This window comes from Trichomonas vaginalis (assembly GCF_026262505.1).
Source record: "Trichomonas vaginalis G3 chromosome Unknown ctg_186, whole genome shotgun sequence".
In the NCBI taxonomy this organism is placed as follows: Eukaryota; Parabasalia; order Trichomonadida; family Trichomonadidae; genus Trichomonas; species Trichomonas vaginalis.
The window spans coordinates 172,131-188,635 of NW_026529273.1; the positions used below are offsets into that span (position 1 = coordinate 172,131).

A 16,505-nucleotide genomic window follows, 5' to 3' on the forward strand; every position below is an offset into this window, starting at 1 on the left:
TAATCTACACTAACATTTTCGAGCCATATTTATTCCGAGTAATGAACCGGAAATAGATGAATGGGAAATCTGATTGAAATAAGGTGGAAAGTAATAAGAAATTAATCTAAAATCTACTTTTATAAAACAGTCATGTTCATATGTAGCAAAAATATTTGAAAATCCATAAAATATTATATTTATTATTTATTCCTCTTCAAAACTTTCATTCAAGAATTTAAATTTGCACCATGTGAAAGAAGAAGTTTAATTACTTCTTTACTATTGTTACATATTGCATCAATGAAAGCTGTTTTTCCATCAATATCTTTTTCATTGATATTTGCACCATGATCTATAAGAGATTCAACCATTTCTTTGGAATTATACATTGCCACATAATGAAGAGCAGTTTTCCCATATTTATCTTTTTCATCAACATTTGGATTGTATGAAAGGAGAAGCATAATTGTTTCCTTATTATTAGCAATTGCTGCAAAATGAAGAGCTGTACATCCCATTTCATCTTTTTCATCGACATTAGTAGTATATGTGGGCGGGTTTTGTGACTTTTTTTGTTACATCTATATATAGACGATGCATTAAAATATAATTTATAAATCATTAAAAAATTAACATTAATTTTAAAATAATTTATTTTTTTATCTTTTATAAAAGAAGCTATATATATAGATGATGTCAGATATTCCGCGATTAATTAAACATCATTTAAATCCTGAATGGGTTAAACTTCAATTTAAAAAGGAAGATTGTGAATTATTAAATGAATATGAAAGCCAAAATAAGCTAATGAGGTATAAATATAATGATAAAGAATATTTAATTTCATGGAATCAATGAGTCATAATCAAAGACCTCATAAACGAGAAGAAGAAATTAAAATAATGAAATGGAAATCATTGATGACATTAAAGAGGATGGAATTCCTAAATTTTGTAGAAAAACCTTTAGAACTAAGTTAGGAGCATAACGTAGAGTATTAAATCCTGAATACATAAAACATTTATTTAAAAAGGAAGACTGTGAATTATTAAACGCTAATGAATATGAAAATGCTAAATCAAAACTGAGATATAAATATATTGGAAGTGATGAAAGGTGTAAAGATAAAGATAAAGTTTATTCGGTTTCATATAATAACTGGCACACGTTAGGGATAAGAAAACATTTAGGAGATTATGGTAAAAGTTCTGAATTCTTTAAATCTAGTATGTACGAGAGAGTAAAAGAAATTAGAAATAATTATTTTCATGAATGAAAAATAAACTTTAAAAATTCATGTCTTACATTTTTTGAATAATTTATTTTTTTAATTCGTAAGAAAATGAGCGTCAAAACTAACAACGTTAAAAAATTAGGATTCACAAACGAGGAAATAAAGGATATATTAGATGTGGTGGGGTTGAAAACGATAAAGAAATAATCGAAAAATTAGAAACTTACCGTTCAATCATTAAACTGAGTGAAGCAAAAATAAAAGAATTTAATAGAATAAATAAATTGATTGGAAGAGATGAATTTAATAAAGATGAATTTTTAAACTCAATCCAAATTTAATTTTTATTCCTCTTTGACAACATCTCTCTTTCCATCATTACTGCATAACCACATTTTCTCAATTTTAGTGGTTTGTTATTTTTAACATGTTCTTGCATCATTTTTATCATTTCCTCCCTTGTTATGATTCGTGGTAAATTTTGAGCTTGTGGGGTATTCATTTATGATAAAAATAAAAATTTGTTATCACTTATTTTATCGTTAATGTTTTCAGGTCATTCAATAATTAATTATTTTTGAAGAACTGAAGGTGTCACTACGTCACCATGTGTCACTCGGTTAATTAACTTCTCTGAAAAAATGTGACAACATGACATTTTGACAACAGTCATGGAAATGATTTGTCATGACTTCATCGTAATGAGTGTAAATAACCCAAAAATAATGTTTACGTTAATGGTTTCAGGTTATTCAATAATTAATTATTTTTGAATAACTGAAGGTGTCACTACGTCACCATGTGTCACTCGGTTAATTAACTTCTCTGAAAAAATGTGACAACATGACATTTTGACAACACAGCAGGATTAATGCAAAAATAAATTCAAATCATACTTTATAAAGCATCATTTACAGGTATTTCATCATCAGTAAATGAATCCTCATTATCGTTTGGTTCAACCTGTTTATATAATCCTTTCATTTCTTCTTTCAAAACATAACACCATGTTTGTTTACCATCTATTCTTCTCTGTTTCTTATCACATTTATCCTTAATGCTCATTTGAAAGTTTTTGTCTTTCATGTCTGATGGTTTGCAGAATAGAGCATTTTTACATGTCATACCTGCACACAATTCATCATAATGTGTATTTATCCATACATCTAAAGGATTTGATGATAATTCTATTAAATCTTGTTTGGCTTCAGTCATTGGTATGATTCGTACATTAAATGATGAAAGGTCGTAATTGATAAAATATGTTAAAAGGTTATCATAAAATTCCTTTGTGCATGAATCCATCAAATTCTTGAAGTAATCAAATTGACCCTTGAATTTACCATTAACTCTTAAAACTACGTATCTTCTGTCTCCAACTTCAATTTTGACAGGGTAAACGTTGTTAGTTACGAAAATGAAGTTTGCAACATTCTGACCTGTTCTTCTGGGTTGATTCTTTTCATTAATTCTAATCTCATTATCCGTTATAATTGATTTCAAAGCGTTGAAGTTTGCGAGTCTATCTTCACCTACATTCTTGAGTTCATTAAGTACAAGAAACATTTTATTTTCAACAACTGAGTTGAAATTACCCGTTAGCTCACTTATTTCAGTAATGTTTTTACATGAATAACCAGCGAGAAGTTCAGAAATAATGTCTGTGAATCTGTTTTTACCTGTTCCCTGAAGTCCTTTCAAAATAATTGCTGTTTCATTCTTGATTCCAGGATGTTGAATCATTGATGCAATCCAGCCGAGAAGGTATTTATACACTTCATCGTTATTATCACAAATGGCTTCTTTAATGAAATTCATAAACATCTCAATTTTTGAGTAATCAGGCTTTTCAAGAATGTTGTATTTATAACCATGAAACGTTGAGAAAACATCGGGGGAATCAGATTTAAAGCAAACACCCTTAACGGTTAATGAAGACAATTGATTTAGTAGTACATCCCATGCTGTTATTGTTTTACCTTCTTCTTTAAATAATTTAATCATTTTGAGTGACTCTTTCATGTTTGATTGAAGAACAAATGATATTTGATTCATTTTGTCGTGTATGTTGTAATCTTTCTGAATGAAATATTTATTTCCACAATCTACAAAACGGATTACACGTGATAAATCCTCAATTACTTCAGAACTGTTTTTATACTGATGATTTTCAGCCTTGCGTCTAATATCTGTTATCAAAAACGAGTCATCAAGTTTGATATCAAATGTTATTTTTGGCTTACGTAATAAAGGTAAAACATATTCATCATAATATTCCTTTTGATATAGTTTTAGAATCTTCACCAAAACAAATGGAGAAGTCATTAAATGTGCATATCTACTACGTGCTTTTTCAAAATTACTTTTTGCATTTTCAGTTAAATTGCAGAAGTTATAAACGTTATCGTATGCTTCATTAATTAAATGATTAGGTAACGAATTAATAGCTTGAAACAGTGTGAATAATGTAACTTCTTTTTCTAAATTCATGTTTCCACCGTCATTATGTACTTCAAAATCACAGATGCCGTCAACTATGCTCTGGGCAAGTTTATCGTCAATGTTTACATCTTTGTTTTCATTCATGATAGTCTTTATTTCTTCGTTCTTCTGTTCAACTCTTACCTTAATATTCAAATCATTTAATATATCATTCACTGTTCTGGTTAATGTTGAATCGTAACTTCCACGAATGAATGAGTATGTATTGATTGGTTCTGTTGCATTCTTGCGAACTCTTGAATCAGCCATAACTACTAAAGAACGCTTTGAATCATCCATAGAAGTCATTATATCAATATCGTAATCATTGCAGGAATAACATTTAATCATTCTGTTCGAAACTGAATAGAAGAAATTAGTGTTGCAATAAATGTGAAGACCCCCTGAAGCGGTTTTAACGATAACATCTTTATCCGAAAGTTTTGATAAAATATCTTTTCTAACTGTTTCTTTAAGTTCATCATTGTATGATTTATTGATATCAACATCTATAATCGTTAAATTTGATATTTTATTTACTAATAAAGCCACACCAGTTTTCCTTCCTCTTCCTCCATCATGTTTGAGGTAGTTATGTAAATCAATCTTGTTTTCACCAATTCTTTCGTTGAGGGTTTTAGTTTCTGCCACAACTAATTCCTCAGCTAATGAATCAATAACTTTTTCATCAGAAACGATATAGTTGCTGTTGTTGTTTGTTGCTGTCATTTATATAGGAATAAAAAAATAAAAACAATTTTAAAACTAACTTTATTTTTGGACTGCATCATATTTCCAGGACTGTTGTCTAAATGTCATGTTGTCTCATTTTTTCATAGAAGTTAAATAACCGAGTGACACTGAGTGACATAGTGACACCTTCAGTTCTTCAAAAATAATTAATTATTGAATAACTGGGAAATAAATTTACGTCAAATATGCAATTTATAAAATCTTATGTCGACAGGCTACGTAGCACAGTGGTCTAAGGTGGTGTTATGGAGGGGTCAGGGTCTGTGGTTCGAACCGCGACGGCGCCGTATTTTCTTATTTTCTTTGTTTGTCTTGTTTGTCGTGAATAAAAAGTGTCATAAAAGTGCTCTATCTTCCACGGGAATAAATAAAAAATTTACTTTATTTCTTCTTTATTTCTTCTTTATTTCTTTGTTCCCGTAAGAAGGGTTTTGCTGTTTTTTCTCAGCCGAAATCAATGATTTTTTCATTTTTGGAATCCTTAGCGAATGAGGAATAAAAATTTAAATTATGCCGTTCACTCTTTTGGATCTCAGGACTTTCAGTCCGTTCTAAAGTTTGTTTCACAAACATTGAGCGTTCATTGAACGCGAAACCATGCAAATACAGTCATAAATGGTGGCATATAATCTTCACCCAAGCCTGTTGGATTTGTTGTGAAAGTATGGACATGATTTCCTCCTAGTTCAGTTGGTCGAAAAGTCTTTTTTGCCGAATGGTTATAATCTGGAGATAAAACGTCATTGCCAGCATAATATTCTGAGTTGTATAATGGATGGTCTCTTAATGAGTGACTATGGTCGCCAGAAAAGTTTGTAGTTCCTGTATGAGTGTGCGGTGGAAGGTTTGCTTCAGTAATTTTCTTTGAACCACCTGTTTCCTTTGAACTGTTAGCACAATAGAGGAATTTATCTACAATCTGCTTCCACGTACCGAAACCCAGAACTGTTGCTGGATTTGTTGAGTTCATTGACGTATAAATAGAACCAATGGGGAAAATCATCTCAAGAATTGTATTTAATCCATTATGAATATTGAATTTATTATATAATATTGAATTTTGGTGAGTATTTAAAACTGGTCTTGTTATCAATATTAACGTATTATTTTTTGAAAATTGCTTTCTAACATCTTGAAATTTTGTGATTTCAGACCAGTTTCTTCCATCACTACTGATATTTACTAAATCACCACATCCTAAAGCAATGAAATACCCATCAATATAAAATAAATTTGTAAATCTATAATTTTGAGTAAATTTTGGAGTGAATGAATAAACCAATTCCCAATTTGATAAATCCTGTGATAAATAAATATGTCTGTTATAACTTACAGGATATGAATAGACCATTTCACCTGAAACGAGAACATAAACATTTGATCCATAACATAAAGCTTCAATGTCTCCATCAGCTTGAAAAATTTGTTCAAATTGACCTTGTGGTATTGAAGATGATCTATAAATTTTATCATTTTGTAGGATAAAATACATGTTGTTAATGTAATACCACTTACTTGTATAATCAATTTCCAAATCTGATGACATCATACTAAACATATAATAATTTATCCCATCCTCACTAATGAAAATTTGATTGACTTCATAAATTAGTACCCATTTATTATTAACGCATCTAATAGGATTATTTGAATATTTAAATTTAGCATCTTGATTTAAATTACATTTGAACCATTGGATACAATCGAATGAATAACAAGGGTAAAAATCATCTCCAACCGTTATCATTCCCATAAATTTACCGTTATTATATTCAACATATAAAATTCTTGGATTAATGATTGGCTTTCGTGTATCAGGATTCAAAACAGATGGAGTAAATGATTCATAGTTTTTAAAATCATTTGTTTTAAAATAATAAAGCACTCCAACTGTATAAAATAAATACATGGTCACTCCATCGAAACATATCCATTCAAAAGAATCTATATCAAAGGTTTTATCTGATGATTTCATAAAATTTAAAAATGGTGGAGTAAAATAGACCTCTGATTGTTTTATTTCTTCATTAACAAATGATATATTAGCTTTCTTCATTAACTCACTATCCACATATTCCTTATCTGCTTTCTTATTTAACTCATCGTTAACATAAGTTTTATCCGCTTTAAGGTCTAAACATCCTGAAACCCATCCTGTATCAGCTTTAGTTTTAAGAATCTTCGATGTCCGTTCATGATACCATTCAACCCTTTCTATAATTTCATTATCTTTTTCATTAACATATTCCTTATCTGCCTTCTTCATTAATTCAATAGCCATAAGTCCCTTATCTACCTTCTCCTCTAACTCACTATCCACATATTCCTTATCTGCTTTCTTCATTAACTCACTGTTGACATATTCCTTATCTGCTTTCTTCATTATGTCATTTAGGAAACCTTTTATGAATTCCTCATTTAAATTAAATCTTCCAATCTTCAAAACTTTAGGAAATGCATTTAATGCGTAATATCTTTGTTCTTCTGGTGGAATTGATGTTATATCATCCGTTATTCCTTTAATTTTTGAATTCATAAATAAAATTTCTTTATATTTGATATCACTGCACCACCTTTGCAAACGAATTCGAAATGGTCATTTTTCAATACTATCTCCAAATCTCCATATTTCAACCTTTGCGTTTGTTCTGCCGTCTTTGAATTATATGCATATATGGCGTATGTAATGGTCTGTGCCTTAAGTTGCTGTGGTTGCTGTTGTTGTTTAATCATTTATTATGATTTAAAAATAAATATTTAATCCGTTATCTCATCAGCTATTTTTTCTATTTGAAATTGCCATAATATTTCATTCATGAATTCTAAATCACAATCAAATAGGTCAGTTATTCTAAATTTAATATTTGATAAATCTTTTGAATGAAGAATAAATGAATTCCCGGAAATTGAAACGGATATGATAAAGAAAATGTGTTTAAGTTGATGGATAAAATGTTTTGTATTGATGGGTAAGAGTTAGGGTCTAATGTTTGATGTGAAAAATCTCATTGGGGTATTAACTTTATCACATTTGATTAAAATGAAATTGGAACCAGTGTCAGAATACAAAACATCCCCAACATCTTTTTTCAAAATTTAATATCCCCAACAATGAACGAAGATGAGGAGTACAAAATTTAATTTTCAGCGGAAATTTAAAAGGTTATTTATTTCATCAAGTTCAAAAAGTTTATCGGGTTTTGATTTAAAATTTTCTTCATACCATATGATAAATGATTCATTTAAATAACTTAAAATCATGTTAATATCCCATTTCGCTATCACATTATTTATATACATATCATACGTTTTTTCATGGTCATCTTTAATAAATGATATATAATCTGAAGGGTCTAAAAGAATGGGATTAAATTTACCACTCACAGAAACGAGAGTAACATTAAAATTCCGCTAACTGTTAAATTTAATTCACAGTTATTATTCGAAATAATATTGATAATTGACATTTTTATTACGATTAAAAATATGGTAAAGCGTTATTTTCCAGTGATAAATAAAACTAGAATAAGATTACCGCAAGAATTCATAAATTCAACGAATAAGAAATTCATTCATGTTATAAATTTTAGTGTTTTTCAGAAAATATGAGTCAATGTCATATTCATCATCGGGTTATATTTCACTTCATTCAAATTTAGTTCAATCAAACCCATATAATGGACCATTTCATAAGATTTTCAGATGGTATTAAAAATGTAATTGATAGATTAAAATATGAACAGATTGACAATATCGAATTTTTGGGAATTTGGTTTAAATATCCCGATGGAAAAAAGATTGAAGTTAAAGATAAAGCTGATACTATAACAAAAACAATTACAATGACCGATCCGGATAGTGGGGAACAAAAAGAAATAAAACAAACGATAGAAACTGGTGAAAGGTCAATTATTATCGATTATGATTCAAAGGATTATTATTCAATAATGTTAATGCTTGAATATTAAATAGCCTTAACAAAGAATTTTTCAAGTGATATTTTATATTCATCAACTATTTTATTATAAATATCATTATAAGTTAAATGAAGTTCAGTTGTTGTTCCGTTCTTTGATATCTTAATTGTGCTAATATCCTTTATAGGATTTATTTTTGCAACTGTTCCGCAGCATGAAACCTCATCATCTATGAAAAATTGAATCTTAACGTCTGAATCCTGAACATCACAAAGAATGGCGATAATGTGAATTAATGATTCATAAGGTAAAATAAATTAAACCGGATTGGTCAATTAAATTTATTATTGAATCATAATTATTAATTATTATATCACGGTAAATTTTCATTAATTCAGAATTAATGTCTATTTTATATGGCGCATTCGACTGTAATCGTAGATTCCTGGGTTCTCGATGTTTGATGAAAGAGGTGGGGGTATGTTGGATATGTGGGGATTTCAACAGGTTCTTTACCGGGTTCAGATAAAATGATTGGTCTCATTCCTCATTCTTTGGTAAGTCACGAGTTAATAAATTTGGTTGAGTTGCTGACTTTGTTAATTCAGGGCTAACATTAACTTTAACATTTTGAATAATTCGTGATTTATCATCATTTACGTTATAACCAACCGTAATCTCTGCTTTTGCGTTGTGTTCTTTTGACTTGTGAAACGTCTTCTCATTTATAATTGAATAAAAAAGAAAAAAATTATAAAGTTTTATTTAGTTGTTACGGTAATATCCCAAGGTTCATCATTGTTTGCTTATACTTTCTTTGTAACTGCACCAATTATGTTATTGATATTGCTTTGAGTTTCTTCCAGTCTTATTTTATCATTTACAATATCTTTAATCATTTCATTACATGCATTCTTAAAACCATCTGATTTTTCTAATTTACGTCTATCACTTTCTTTAATTAAATCAAAGTTATAACCTGTTGAGAATAAAGTGGTTTCTTTATCAATTCCTTGAACGCTTCTGAAAGTGAAGATGAAGAAATTCTTGCCACTTGAATTGGTTTAAATTCTGCTTTCATTGCTTCTTTCTGTTCATTGAACACTGGATCGAATAAAGCAACTTTAAAGAATTTCTTAGCTGGAATTTCAGGTCTCAAATTTGCATATTGACCATCAAACTGATTAACATATCGTGGTAATCCATCCGGTCCCTCTTCAATAGCATTTAATTCTTCATTGAAATAAGAATATGGATTATGACGGTATGAATTAATTGGACCATTTTCACCTTCTCCAATGTATTGTTTAACAGCTTTTCCATTTTCATCAAATTGCATAGGATAACATTCATTATATGCTTTACGTTTAGGATAATCAGTTATAGTTAATTTATACCCATTTATGACTTTAATATTACCATGACCATCAGTAACGAAAACTTCATTTATACCATCAGGTTTTCCATTTGGTCCTGTAATGTCTGCTTCATGTGCTTCCCAATTTGGTCCATGACGTTTGGCATATGCTTGAGCTTCTGGTAATGTTAAAACGTTTCACATTTGTTTAACATCTTTTTGAAGACCAGCAACAATATGAACTAATTCTTTCATTCCGTCTGGAACTTTCATAGTTCTATTATATGCACCCTTTTTGTTTGTTCCTTGTTTTAATGGAACCTGTAGAAGATTTGCTATTTCTGTCATGTTTAATTATAAATAAAAAATAAAAATTAATTATAAAAAGTTAATCAAATTTAACACCTCCTTTATTTAAATCAACTATTATTTTTCCATGTTCACCTAATTGCTGATATTGTGTGTAAAGTTCATTAATGCTCATTGGTAAATTCACTTGATAAAGCATAACGTTCAACTGTTGACGACTAAACCCACTGAAAATGAAAAGGGTGGACAGGTTTGATTTAATGTTTGTGCTTAATGCTTTGAAGTATTGAACAGCCATGAAGAATGAACACTGAATGTGTCGACATTGAGTTAATAACTGATTAAAATATGATTTCTCATTTGTTATTAGTTTTGATTTCACTGCATCATCTAGAAAAATGAGTGAATGCAAAAATTCTCTATCAAAATTTGAAATAGAAAGTGTTTCAAATAATTCATCCCGTTGTTTATTAATAATTTTATCCTCTAATCCTTGCTTCTTGATTGGATTATATAATTCTTTATACATTAAAAAGTTTTTTAAATAATCTTCTGCTTCTTCTTGTGATAAATAAATAATTGGAATTTTGATTAAATGCTTTAAAGATTCAAATGTATCATCTGAAGGTGAACCTGAACGGTTGATATAAATTAACACATGTGAATGGGGGGAAGTGTTAGCAATAATGATAATTTGTTTTAATATCGTTAATGTTTTACCTTTATTTTGTTTACCAATTGCTGCAGTGATTGAATTTAAGTAACATTCAGAATATGGAATTTTCATTAATTTTTCCTTAGATAGAGCATTTCTATTATCACTCAATGCTTCATTAATCATATCATCTACGTATGTATTATATACTCCCGCTAATTCTTCATAAGGGGTGAATGAATTTAAATCCATTTAATCAAAAATAAATTTATAATTTTATACATTTCTATTCATCAATATTTCATCATATGAACTTCTATACTGTGGTGGTGTACCTGTTGGATGATATTCAAACCTTCGTCCGGTGTCCATGTCCAATATGTAGTCCTAGTAAACCAAACCTGAGGAGGATTTGTCACCTTTGAACAGTAAGTGTCATTTACACCCTGGATGATTGGATAAGCTTTCACTTGTACTGTAACTTGTGAGTTGAAAGTTTCTAATCCATCAAAGAATATACCCGCTCCATCACGTTGAACTGGAATAGTGCATAAGAATGAAGTTTGGTCTTTCCATGTTCTAGCTAATGGCGTGCCATCATCATCATTCAGTGGTCTAGTTAATGAGTCCTCGTATTCTTCTGTGCATTCATTCACTCCATCTAAATCAGAAGCTTGAAGCATACGTGTAAAGAATATGTCACCCACTGTGGTCATCGCTTGATCGGGAAGTTTCTGGAATCTATAGTGACCTGAAGACCTCGAAGCATTGGATTTTCTAAAACTGTTCTTTGCATTGCATTCTTCGGAAATGTTAACACAACATCTGTAACATTATGAAGAGCGTATGAGAAATCTGAGCTGATACCTTCAGGAGTGATGCATCCTCCATTTAGTGAACGAACGTCAATATGTTGAGCTGGAATCATGAATGGATCTTCCTTACTGAATAAACGTGGTATTGCTTTAACTGATTCTTCAATTAAACCATATCCTGGTGTAATACATTTATCCTCTAAAACTTCCATCTTTGTGCATGAAATAATAACGTTATCAACTGTTGCGTCAGCAGATGTAGCGGCTAAGCTTGTAATTAATTTGGCAGGAAGTCCGATTTGTTGAATTGCGATCATATTTATAAACATGATTCATAATCTTTTCATAATTTTCATCAGTTATCTTTTCATAAACGTAATTTTGTAAATCAGCAACTCTTAACGGGTCAACCTGACAAAATACTAAAGTATCCCTGAAAACATAATATTTAAGAATGATTTCACCAAATGATTTAGGATAATCATCGAACGCCTGAAATGCTAACAAATCATTTACCGGAATAATCATATCAAAAGTGATATCAACTTCTTCATTTGCTTTAGTGAAAACTTCTGAAGGGTCAATATATTTACCACATACTGAGTTATCATATTTTTGAACATTATTATATAACGAATGAACAAACTTTTTAACTTTCCTTTCTGATTTTGGTTTATATGTTGCAAATGCGAAAGATTCACGGGCACAATCCATCTGAAGATAACCGGCATCACCTCTTTCGGTTTCTACTTCTAATTGTTTAAAGCTTTGATTTGATGATTTGTAACCAACGAATAAACGCATGCATTTAAAAGCGGCATCACATGTGAAAGCTTTATTTGAAACTAGAGTTGCTTTAACTTTGCGTTTAATATATGTGTCACCTAATTGGTTCACATCATGAGCCGGATTTGTAATTCTTAAATGAGTTTGTTTATCATCAAAATATGGAGCATCAGAGTCATAGCATGAACTTTCAAGTTCTCTATAATATCTTCTTCCATCATTCTTTGCGAATATTTCATTTATCTTTTCGAATGAATGAAACACATTTCCATTAATCGGTTTAGTGTTTGGCACTAAATAGTTAGTCGTCATTTATTAATAAATAAAAAATCAAAATTAAAAGATGAAAATGAATTTTTAATTTTAATGAAATAATCAACTATGGCTGCAGGATTCTTTAAGAAACTGTGGGATAAAGTAAAAAGAGGAGCGCATAAAGTTTGGGAAACAATGAAGAAAGGAGCAAATTGGATATTTAAGAATAAAGAAGCAATTAGTGACGTTGCTGAATCAATAACGCCAAAAGCTGCCCCAATAAGAGAAATTTTAAATAAAGGAGAAAAAGTTTATCAAAGACTTCAACCGATACTAAGATAAAAATAATATTTATTTATTTTTCCACTAACCACCTCCTATTTTATTAAGTATTCCTTCAGCTATTCCACCAATTGCGTTACCTGCTTGTGCTCCCATCGCCGGATTACCTGCTTTAGTACCTAATACTCCACCTATGATAGTTCCTGCCGTTTTCGCTACTGGTGCCAAAAAGTTTGCAACAGGTTTAATAATCTTTTGATGAACCCAACCTGCAGCTTTCTTAATTCCATCCCATAATTTTTTAAAGAATCCTGCCGCCATTTCTGATTTAATATTAATTAAAAAATATATTTCATCACTTATATTCTAATTTTTATTTAATGATAAATGAAACCGATTTTAAAAATAAATGAAACAAAGGAGGAAGAAATAAATGAAAGTGAAAATGTTCAACAAAAAATAAATGTTGTTAAACCAATTACTGAAATAAAAATTTTTTCATCTGTTGAAGAATTTAATGACTATTATGCTAATAATAAAAAATTATTTGAAGAATTGACAACATGTAAATTGAATAAAATGTTTAAAGTTGATGGATTCAAAATTTCAAAAATAAAAGGAGTGGTTAGTTTGAAATCTATTCCTCAATCAAGAATCACCTCATTAATGAAAATAGATGATTTAACAAAAAGAATAGAAATTATTGAAGAGCGAATGAATCAAATAATTGATTTCATAAATCATGACTCGTTGAGCCCGGGTCCTTAAAGCCCAAGGCACAAAGTGCCCAGGACTTAAAGTCCATCACTGAGTTCAAGGTTATATTCATCAAATATTTCATTATTAAATGCAACTTCTGCTAGTTTATTTATTTTTTCAATACGATCATTTGAAAGTCTATCGTTTAATTTTTTCTGAAGTTTTTCATTTTCTAGTTCTGAAACTTTATTTGGATGATATTTAAACCCGTTAAATTCTTTTTCCTCAGTTTTGATCATTAATTTACAAAGAACTTTTGTGGTTAGAATTCGTTTAAACCATTTATCATTAATATTTGTTATAAATTCAATATCTGGAATTAATTCCCAAATTTTTGCATTTTCAATTAATTTATTATCAAATGCAAAAGCAATAGGTTTAATATTAAACTTACCTTTATAATATATACTTTCTACATAATCATCGAAATAAACATCTACTTGTTTAACATTTTCAAGAATTGGTGAAAGAACATCCATTAATTGATTGACGGTTACGAATCTTGATCCACTCATTTCTTACGAATTAAAAAAATAAATTATTCAAAAAATGTAAGACATGAATTTTTAAAGTTTATTTTTCATTCATGAAAATAATTATTTCTAATTTCTTTTACTCTCTCGTACATACTAGATTTAAAGAATTCAGAACATTTCCCATAATCTCCTAAATGTTTTCTTATCCCTAACGTGTGCCAGTTATTATATGAAACCGAATAAACTTTATCTTTATCTTTACACCTTTCATCACTTCCAATATATTTATATCTCAGTTTTGATTTAGCATTTTCATATTCATTAGCGTTTAATAATTCACAGTCTTCCTTTTTAAATAAATGTTTTATGTATTCAGGATTTAATACTCTACGTTTATATGCTCCTAACTTAGTTCTAAAGGTTTTTCTACAAAATTTAGGAATTCCATCCTCTTTAATGTCATCAATGATTTCCATTTCATTATTTTCAATTTCTTCTTCTCGTTTATGAGGTCTTTGATTATGACTCCATTGATTCCATGAAATTAAATATTCTTTATCATTATATTTATACCTCATTAGCTTATTTTGGCTTTCATATTCATTTAATAATTCACAATCTTCCTTTTTAAATTGAAGTTTAACCCATTCAGGATTTAAATGATGTTTAATTAATCGCGGAATATCTGACATCATCTATATATATAGCTTCTTTTATAAAAGATAAAAAAATAAATTATTTTAAAATTAATGTTAATTTTTTAATGATTTATAAATTATATTTTAATGCATCGTCTATATATAGATGTAACAAAAAAAGTCACAAAACCCGCCCACATATACTACTGACATTTACATGATGCGAAAGAAGAAGTTGGATTGTTTCTTTACTCTTATTTATTGTTGCAAAGTGAAGAATTGTTTTTCCATCTTTAGCTTTTTCATTGATATTAGCACCATGTAAGATAAGAACTTCAGCTGTTTCTTCACTATTATTAATTGCTGCGACAGAAAGAGCTGTTTTTCCATATATATCTTTTTCATTGATATTTGCATCGTGTGAGATAAGAATTTCAGCTACTTCTTTATTGTTTTTCCATGCTGCAATATGAAGAGCAGTTTGTCCATTTTTATCTTTTTTATTGATATCAGTACCTCGTGGAAATATATTCTTCATTGCAGCAACTAAAAGTTGTGATACACTATATTCCTCTTTTCTAGGGATTTTTGCAATTCGTGAACGAAGTAACTCTATTGTTTCTCTGCAATTATTCTTTATTGCATAATCAAGAGCCGTTTTTCCATATTCATTTGTTATATTGACATCAATACCATGTTCAAGAAGAACTTCTGCGGCATTGTAACTATTATTTATCGCTGCAAGAAGAAGAGTGTTTCTCCAAATATGTGCACCCTTTGAAATAAGATATTCAATTAATTCTTTATTATTATTAATTGCAGCATAATGAAGAGCAGTTGTTTCATCATAATCATCATTACTAATATGATATATGTTAGCTGAATTGATAGCTGCACCAAGTGAAAGGAAATTTATGCAAAGAGATGGAATGTCAAGCATCGATGAATAAATAAGGCATTTGTGAATATCATGAGTTTGATCGAAATAAACTAAAAGCGCTTCAAGATTATTGTATTCGCCACAACATTCTAAATCGATCTTTAAATTATTTTCATTCATCAAGAATGTAACAAAATCAATGTTGTGTGAAATAATTGCATATTTCATGCATTTTTCATTTGGTTTTTGATATTTCAAAAATTCACTCATGATATCTTGATTTCCTCCTAAAAAAGAAAAATACAGACATGTTTGAGTTATTTCGGATTTAAATTGGGTTCTTAAAAACTTGAAACAATCAACTGCTCCGTGATAACAACATAATTCAAGTAATGAATATCCTTCTTTAGAATATGGATATAATTTACTCTCTAGTTTTTGATTCTTATCAAAATCATCTCTTTCAGTGAATGCGATGAATCTTTCTAAGTCATTATTCATAATTGCTGAACGAATTGTATCTTCTGAATTATAATCGAGATTTTCATATATATTTATATAGAAATAAGCCATATCTAATTTAATTCCATATTCTTTATAAAACAGGAAATTTGAAATTGGATTAATATTTGGAACTACTGAAACATGATAATCATCAAGAATGAGTTTTGCGAGTGTTAAATATGACTTTGTATAGCGGTTATTATACGGAATAATTGCTAAAATATCTTTTATAATCTTGCGTGGGAGATATTTCCTTGAATCAATCAATTCTGCTTTTATCTTTTTGTAAATCGAGTTTAAATCGTCTTCATTTTCGGTGTTTATGTGATACAGCGCAATAAATATATCAATGTGGTACTTGTAGAGACCTCTCAGTTCACTGTATTTAGCCACATTAGTAATTCGTTCAGGCATTAATTTTT

General features: G+C 29.3%; 8 protein-coding genes and 1 pseudogene across 9 annotated transcripts, besides 1 other annotated feature; 1 reads left to right on the forward strand and 8 right to left on the reverse strand.

The window, feature by feature from the left end:
- Positions 1-209: 209 nt before the first annotated feature.
- TVAGG3_1090990 (Ankyrin repeat family) lies at positions 210-500 on the reverse strand (the record flags this gene model as incomplete). The annotated part of the gene is made up of 1 exon (XM_001300205.1): positions 210-500. One exon carries the CDS (start codon positions 498-500, stop codon positions 210-212), a length of 291 nt encoding a protein of 96 aa, XP_001300206.1.
- A 1,251-nt stretch (positions 501-1,751) lies between these two features.
- Positions 1,752-11,538: a mobile genetic element.
- On the reverse strand, positions 2,114-4,426 carry TVAGG3_1091010 (uncharacterized protein; the record flags this gene model as incomplete). Its single annotated transcript, XM_051257021.1, has 1 exon — positions 2,114-4,426. The coding sequence occupies one exon, from the start codon at positions 4,424-4,426 to the stop codon at positions 2,114-2,116; it is 2,313 nt and encodes a 770-aa protein (XP_051075778.1).
- On the reverse strand, positions 5,031-5,420 carry TVAGG3_1091020 (keratin-associated protein family; the record flags this gene model as incomplete). The annotated part of the gene is made up of 1 exon (XM_051257022.1): positions 5,031-5,420. One exon carries the CDS (start codon positions 5,418-5,420, stop codon positions 5,031-5,033), a length of 390 nt encoding a protein of 129 aa, XP_051075779.1.
- On the reverse strand, positions 5,522-7,183 carry TVAGG3_1091030 (annotated as a pseudogene). Its single transcript has one exon. A coding segment is annotated over exon 1 (1,662 nt).
- Positions 10,113-10,940, reverse strand: TVAGG3_1091040 (uncharacterized protein; the record flags this gene model as incomplete). The annotated part of the gene is made up of 1 exon (XM_001304040.2): positions 10,113-10,940. One exon carries the CDS (start codon positions 10,938-10,940, stop codon positions 10,113-10,115), a length of 828 nt encoding a protein of 275 aa, XP_001304041.2.
- A 1,132-nt stretch (positions 11,539-12,670) lies between the features above and the next one.
- Positions 12,671-12,886, forward strand: TVAGG3_1091050 (uncharacterized protein; the record flags this gene model as incomplete). Its single annotated transcript, XM_001304039.1, has 1 exon — positions 12,671-12,886. The coding sequence occupies one exon, from the start codon at positions 12,671-12,673 to the stop codon at positions 12,884-12,886; it is 216 nt and encodes a 71-aa protein (XP_001304040.1).
- Positions 12,887-12,910: 24 nt separating this feature from the next.
- Positions 12,911-13,147, reverse strand: TVAGG3_1091060 (N-acetylmuramoyl-l-alanine amidase family; the record flags this gene model as incomplete). Its single annotated transcript, XM_001304038.1, has 1 exon — positions 12,911-13,147. The coding sequence occupies one exon, from the start codon at positions 13,145-13,147 to the stop codon at positions 12,911-12,913; it is 237 nt and encodes a 78-aa protein (XP_001304039.1).
- A 473-nt stretch (positions 13,148-13,620) lies between these two features.
- TVAGG3_1091070 (protein of unknown function, DUF4108 family) lies at positions 13,621-14,064 on the reverse strand (the record flags this gene model as incomplete). The annotated part of the gene is made up of 1 exon (XM_001304037.2): positions 13,621-14,064. One exon carries the CDS (start codon positions 14,062-14,064, stop codon positions 13,621-13,623), a length of 444 nt encoding a protein of 147 aa, XP_001304038.2.
- An 816-nt stretch (positions 14,065-14,880) lies between these two features.
- On the reverse strand, positions 14,881-16,497 carry TVAGG3_1091080 (protein ubiquitination; the record flags this gene model as incomplete). Its single annotated transcript, XM_001304036.1, has 1 exon — positions 14,881-16,497. The coding sequence occupies one exon, from the start codon at positions 16,495-16,497 to the stop codon at positions 14,881-14,883; it is 1,617 nt and encodes a 538-aa protein (XP_001304037.1).
- Positions 16,498-16,505: the final 8 nt, after the last annotated feature.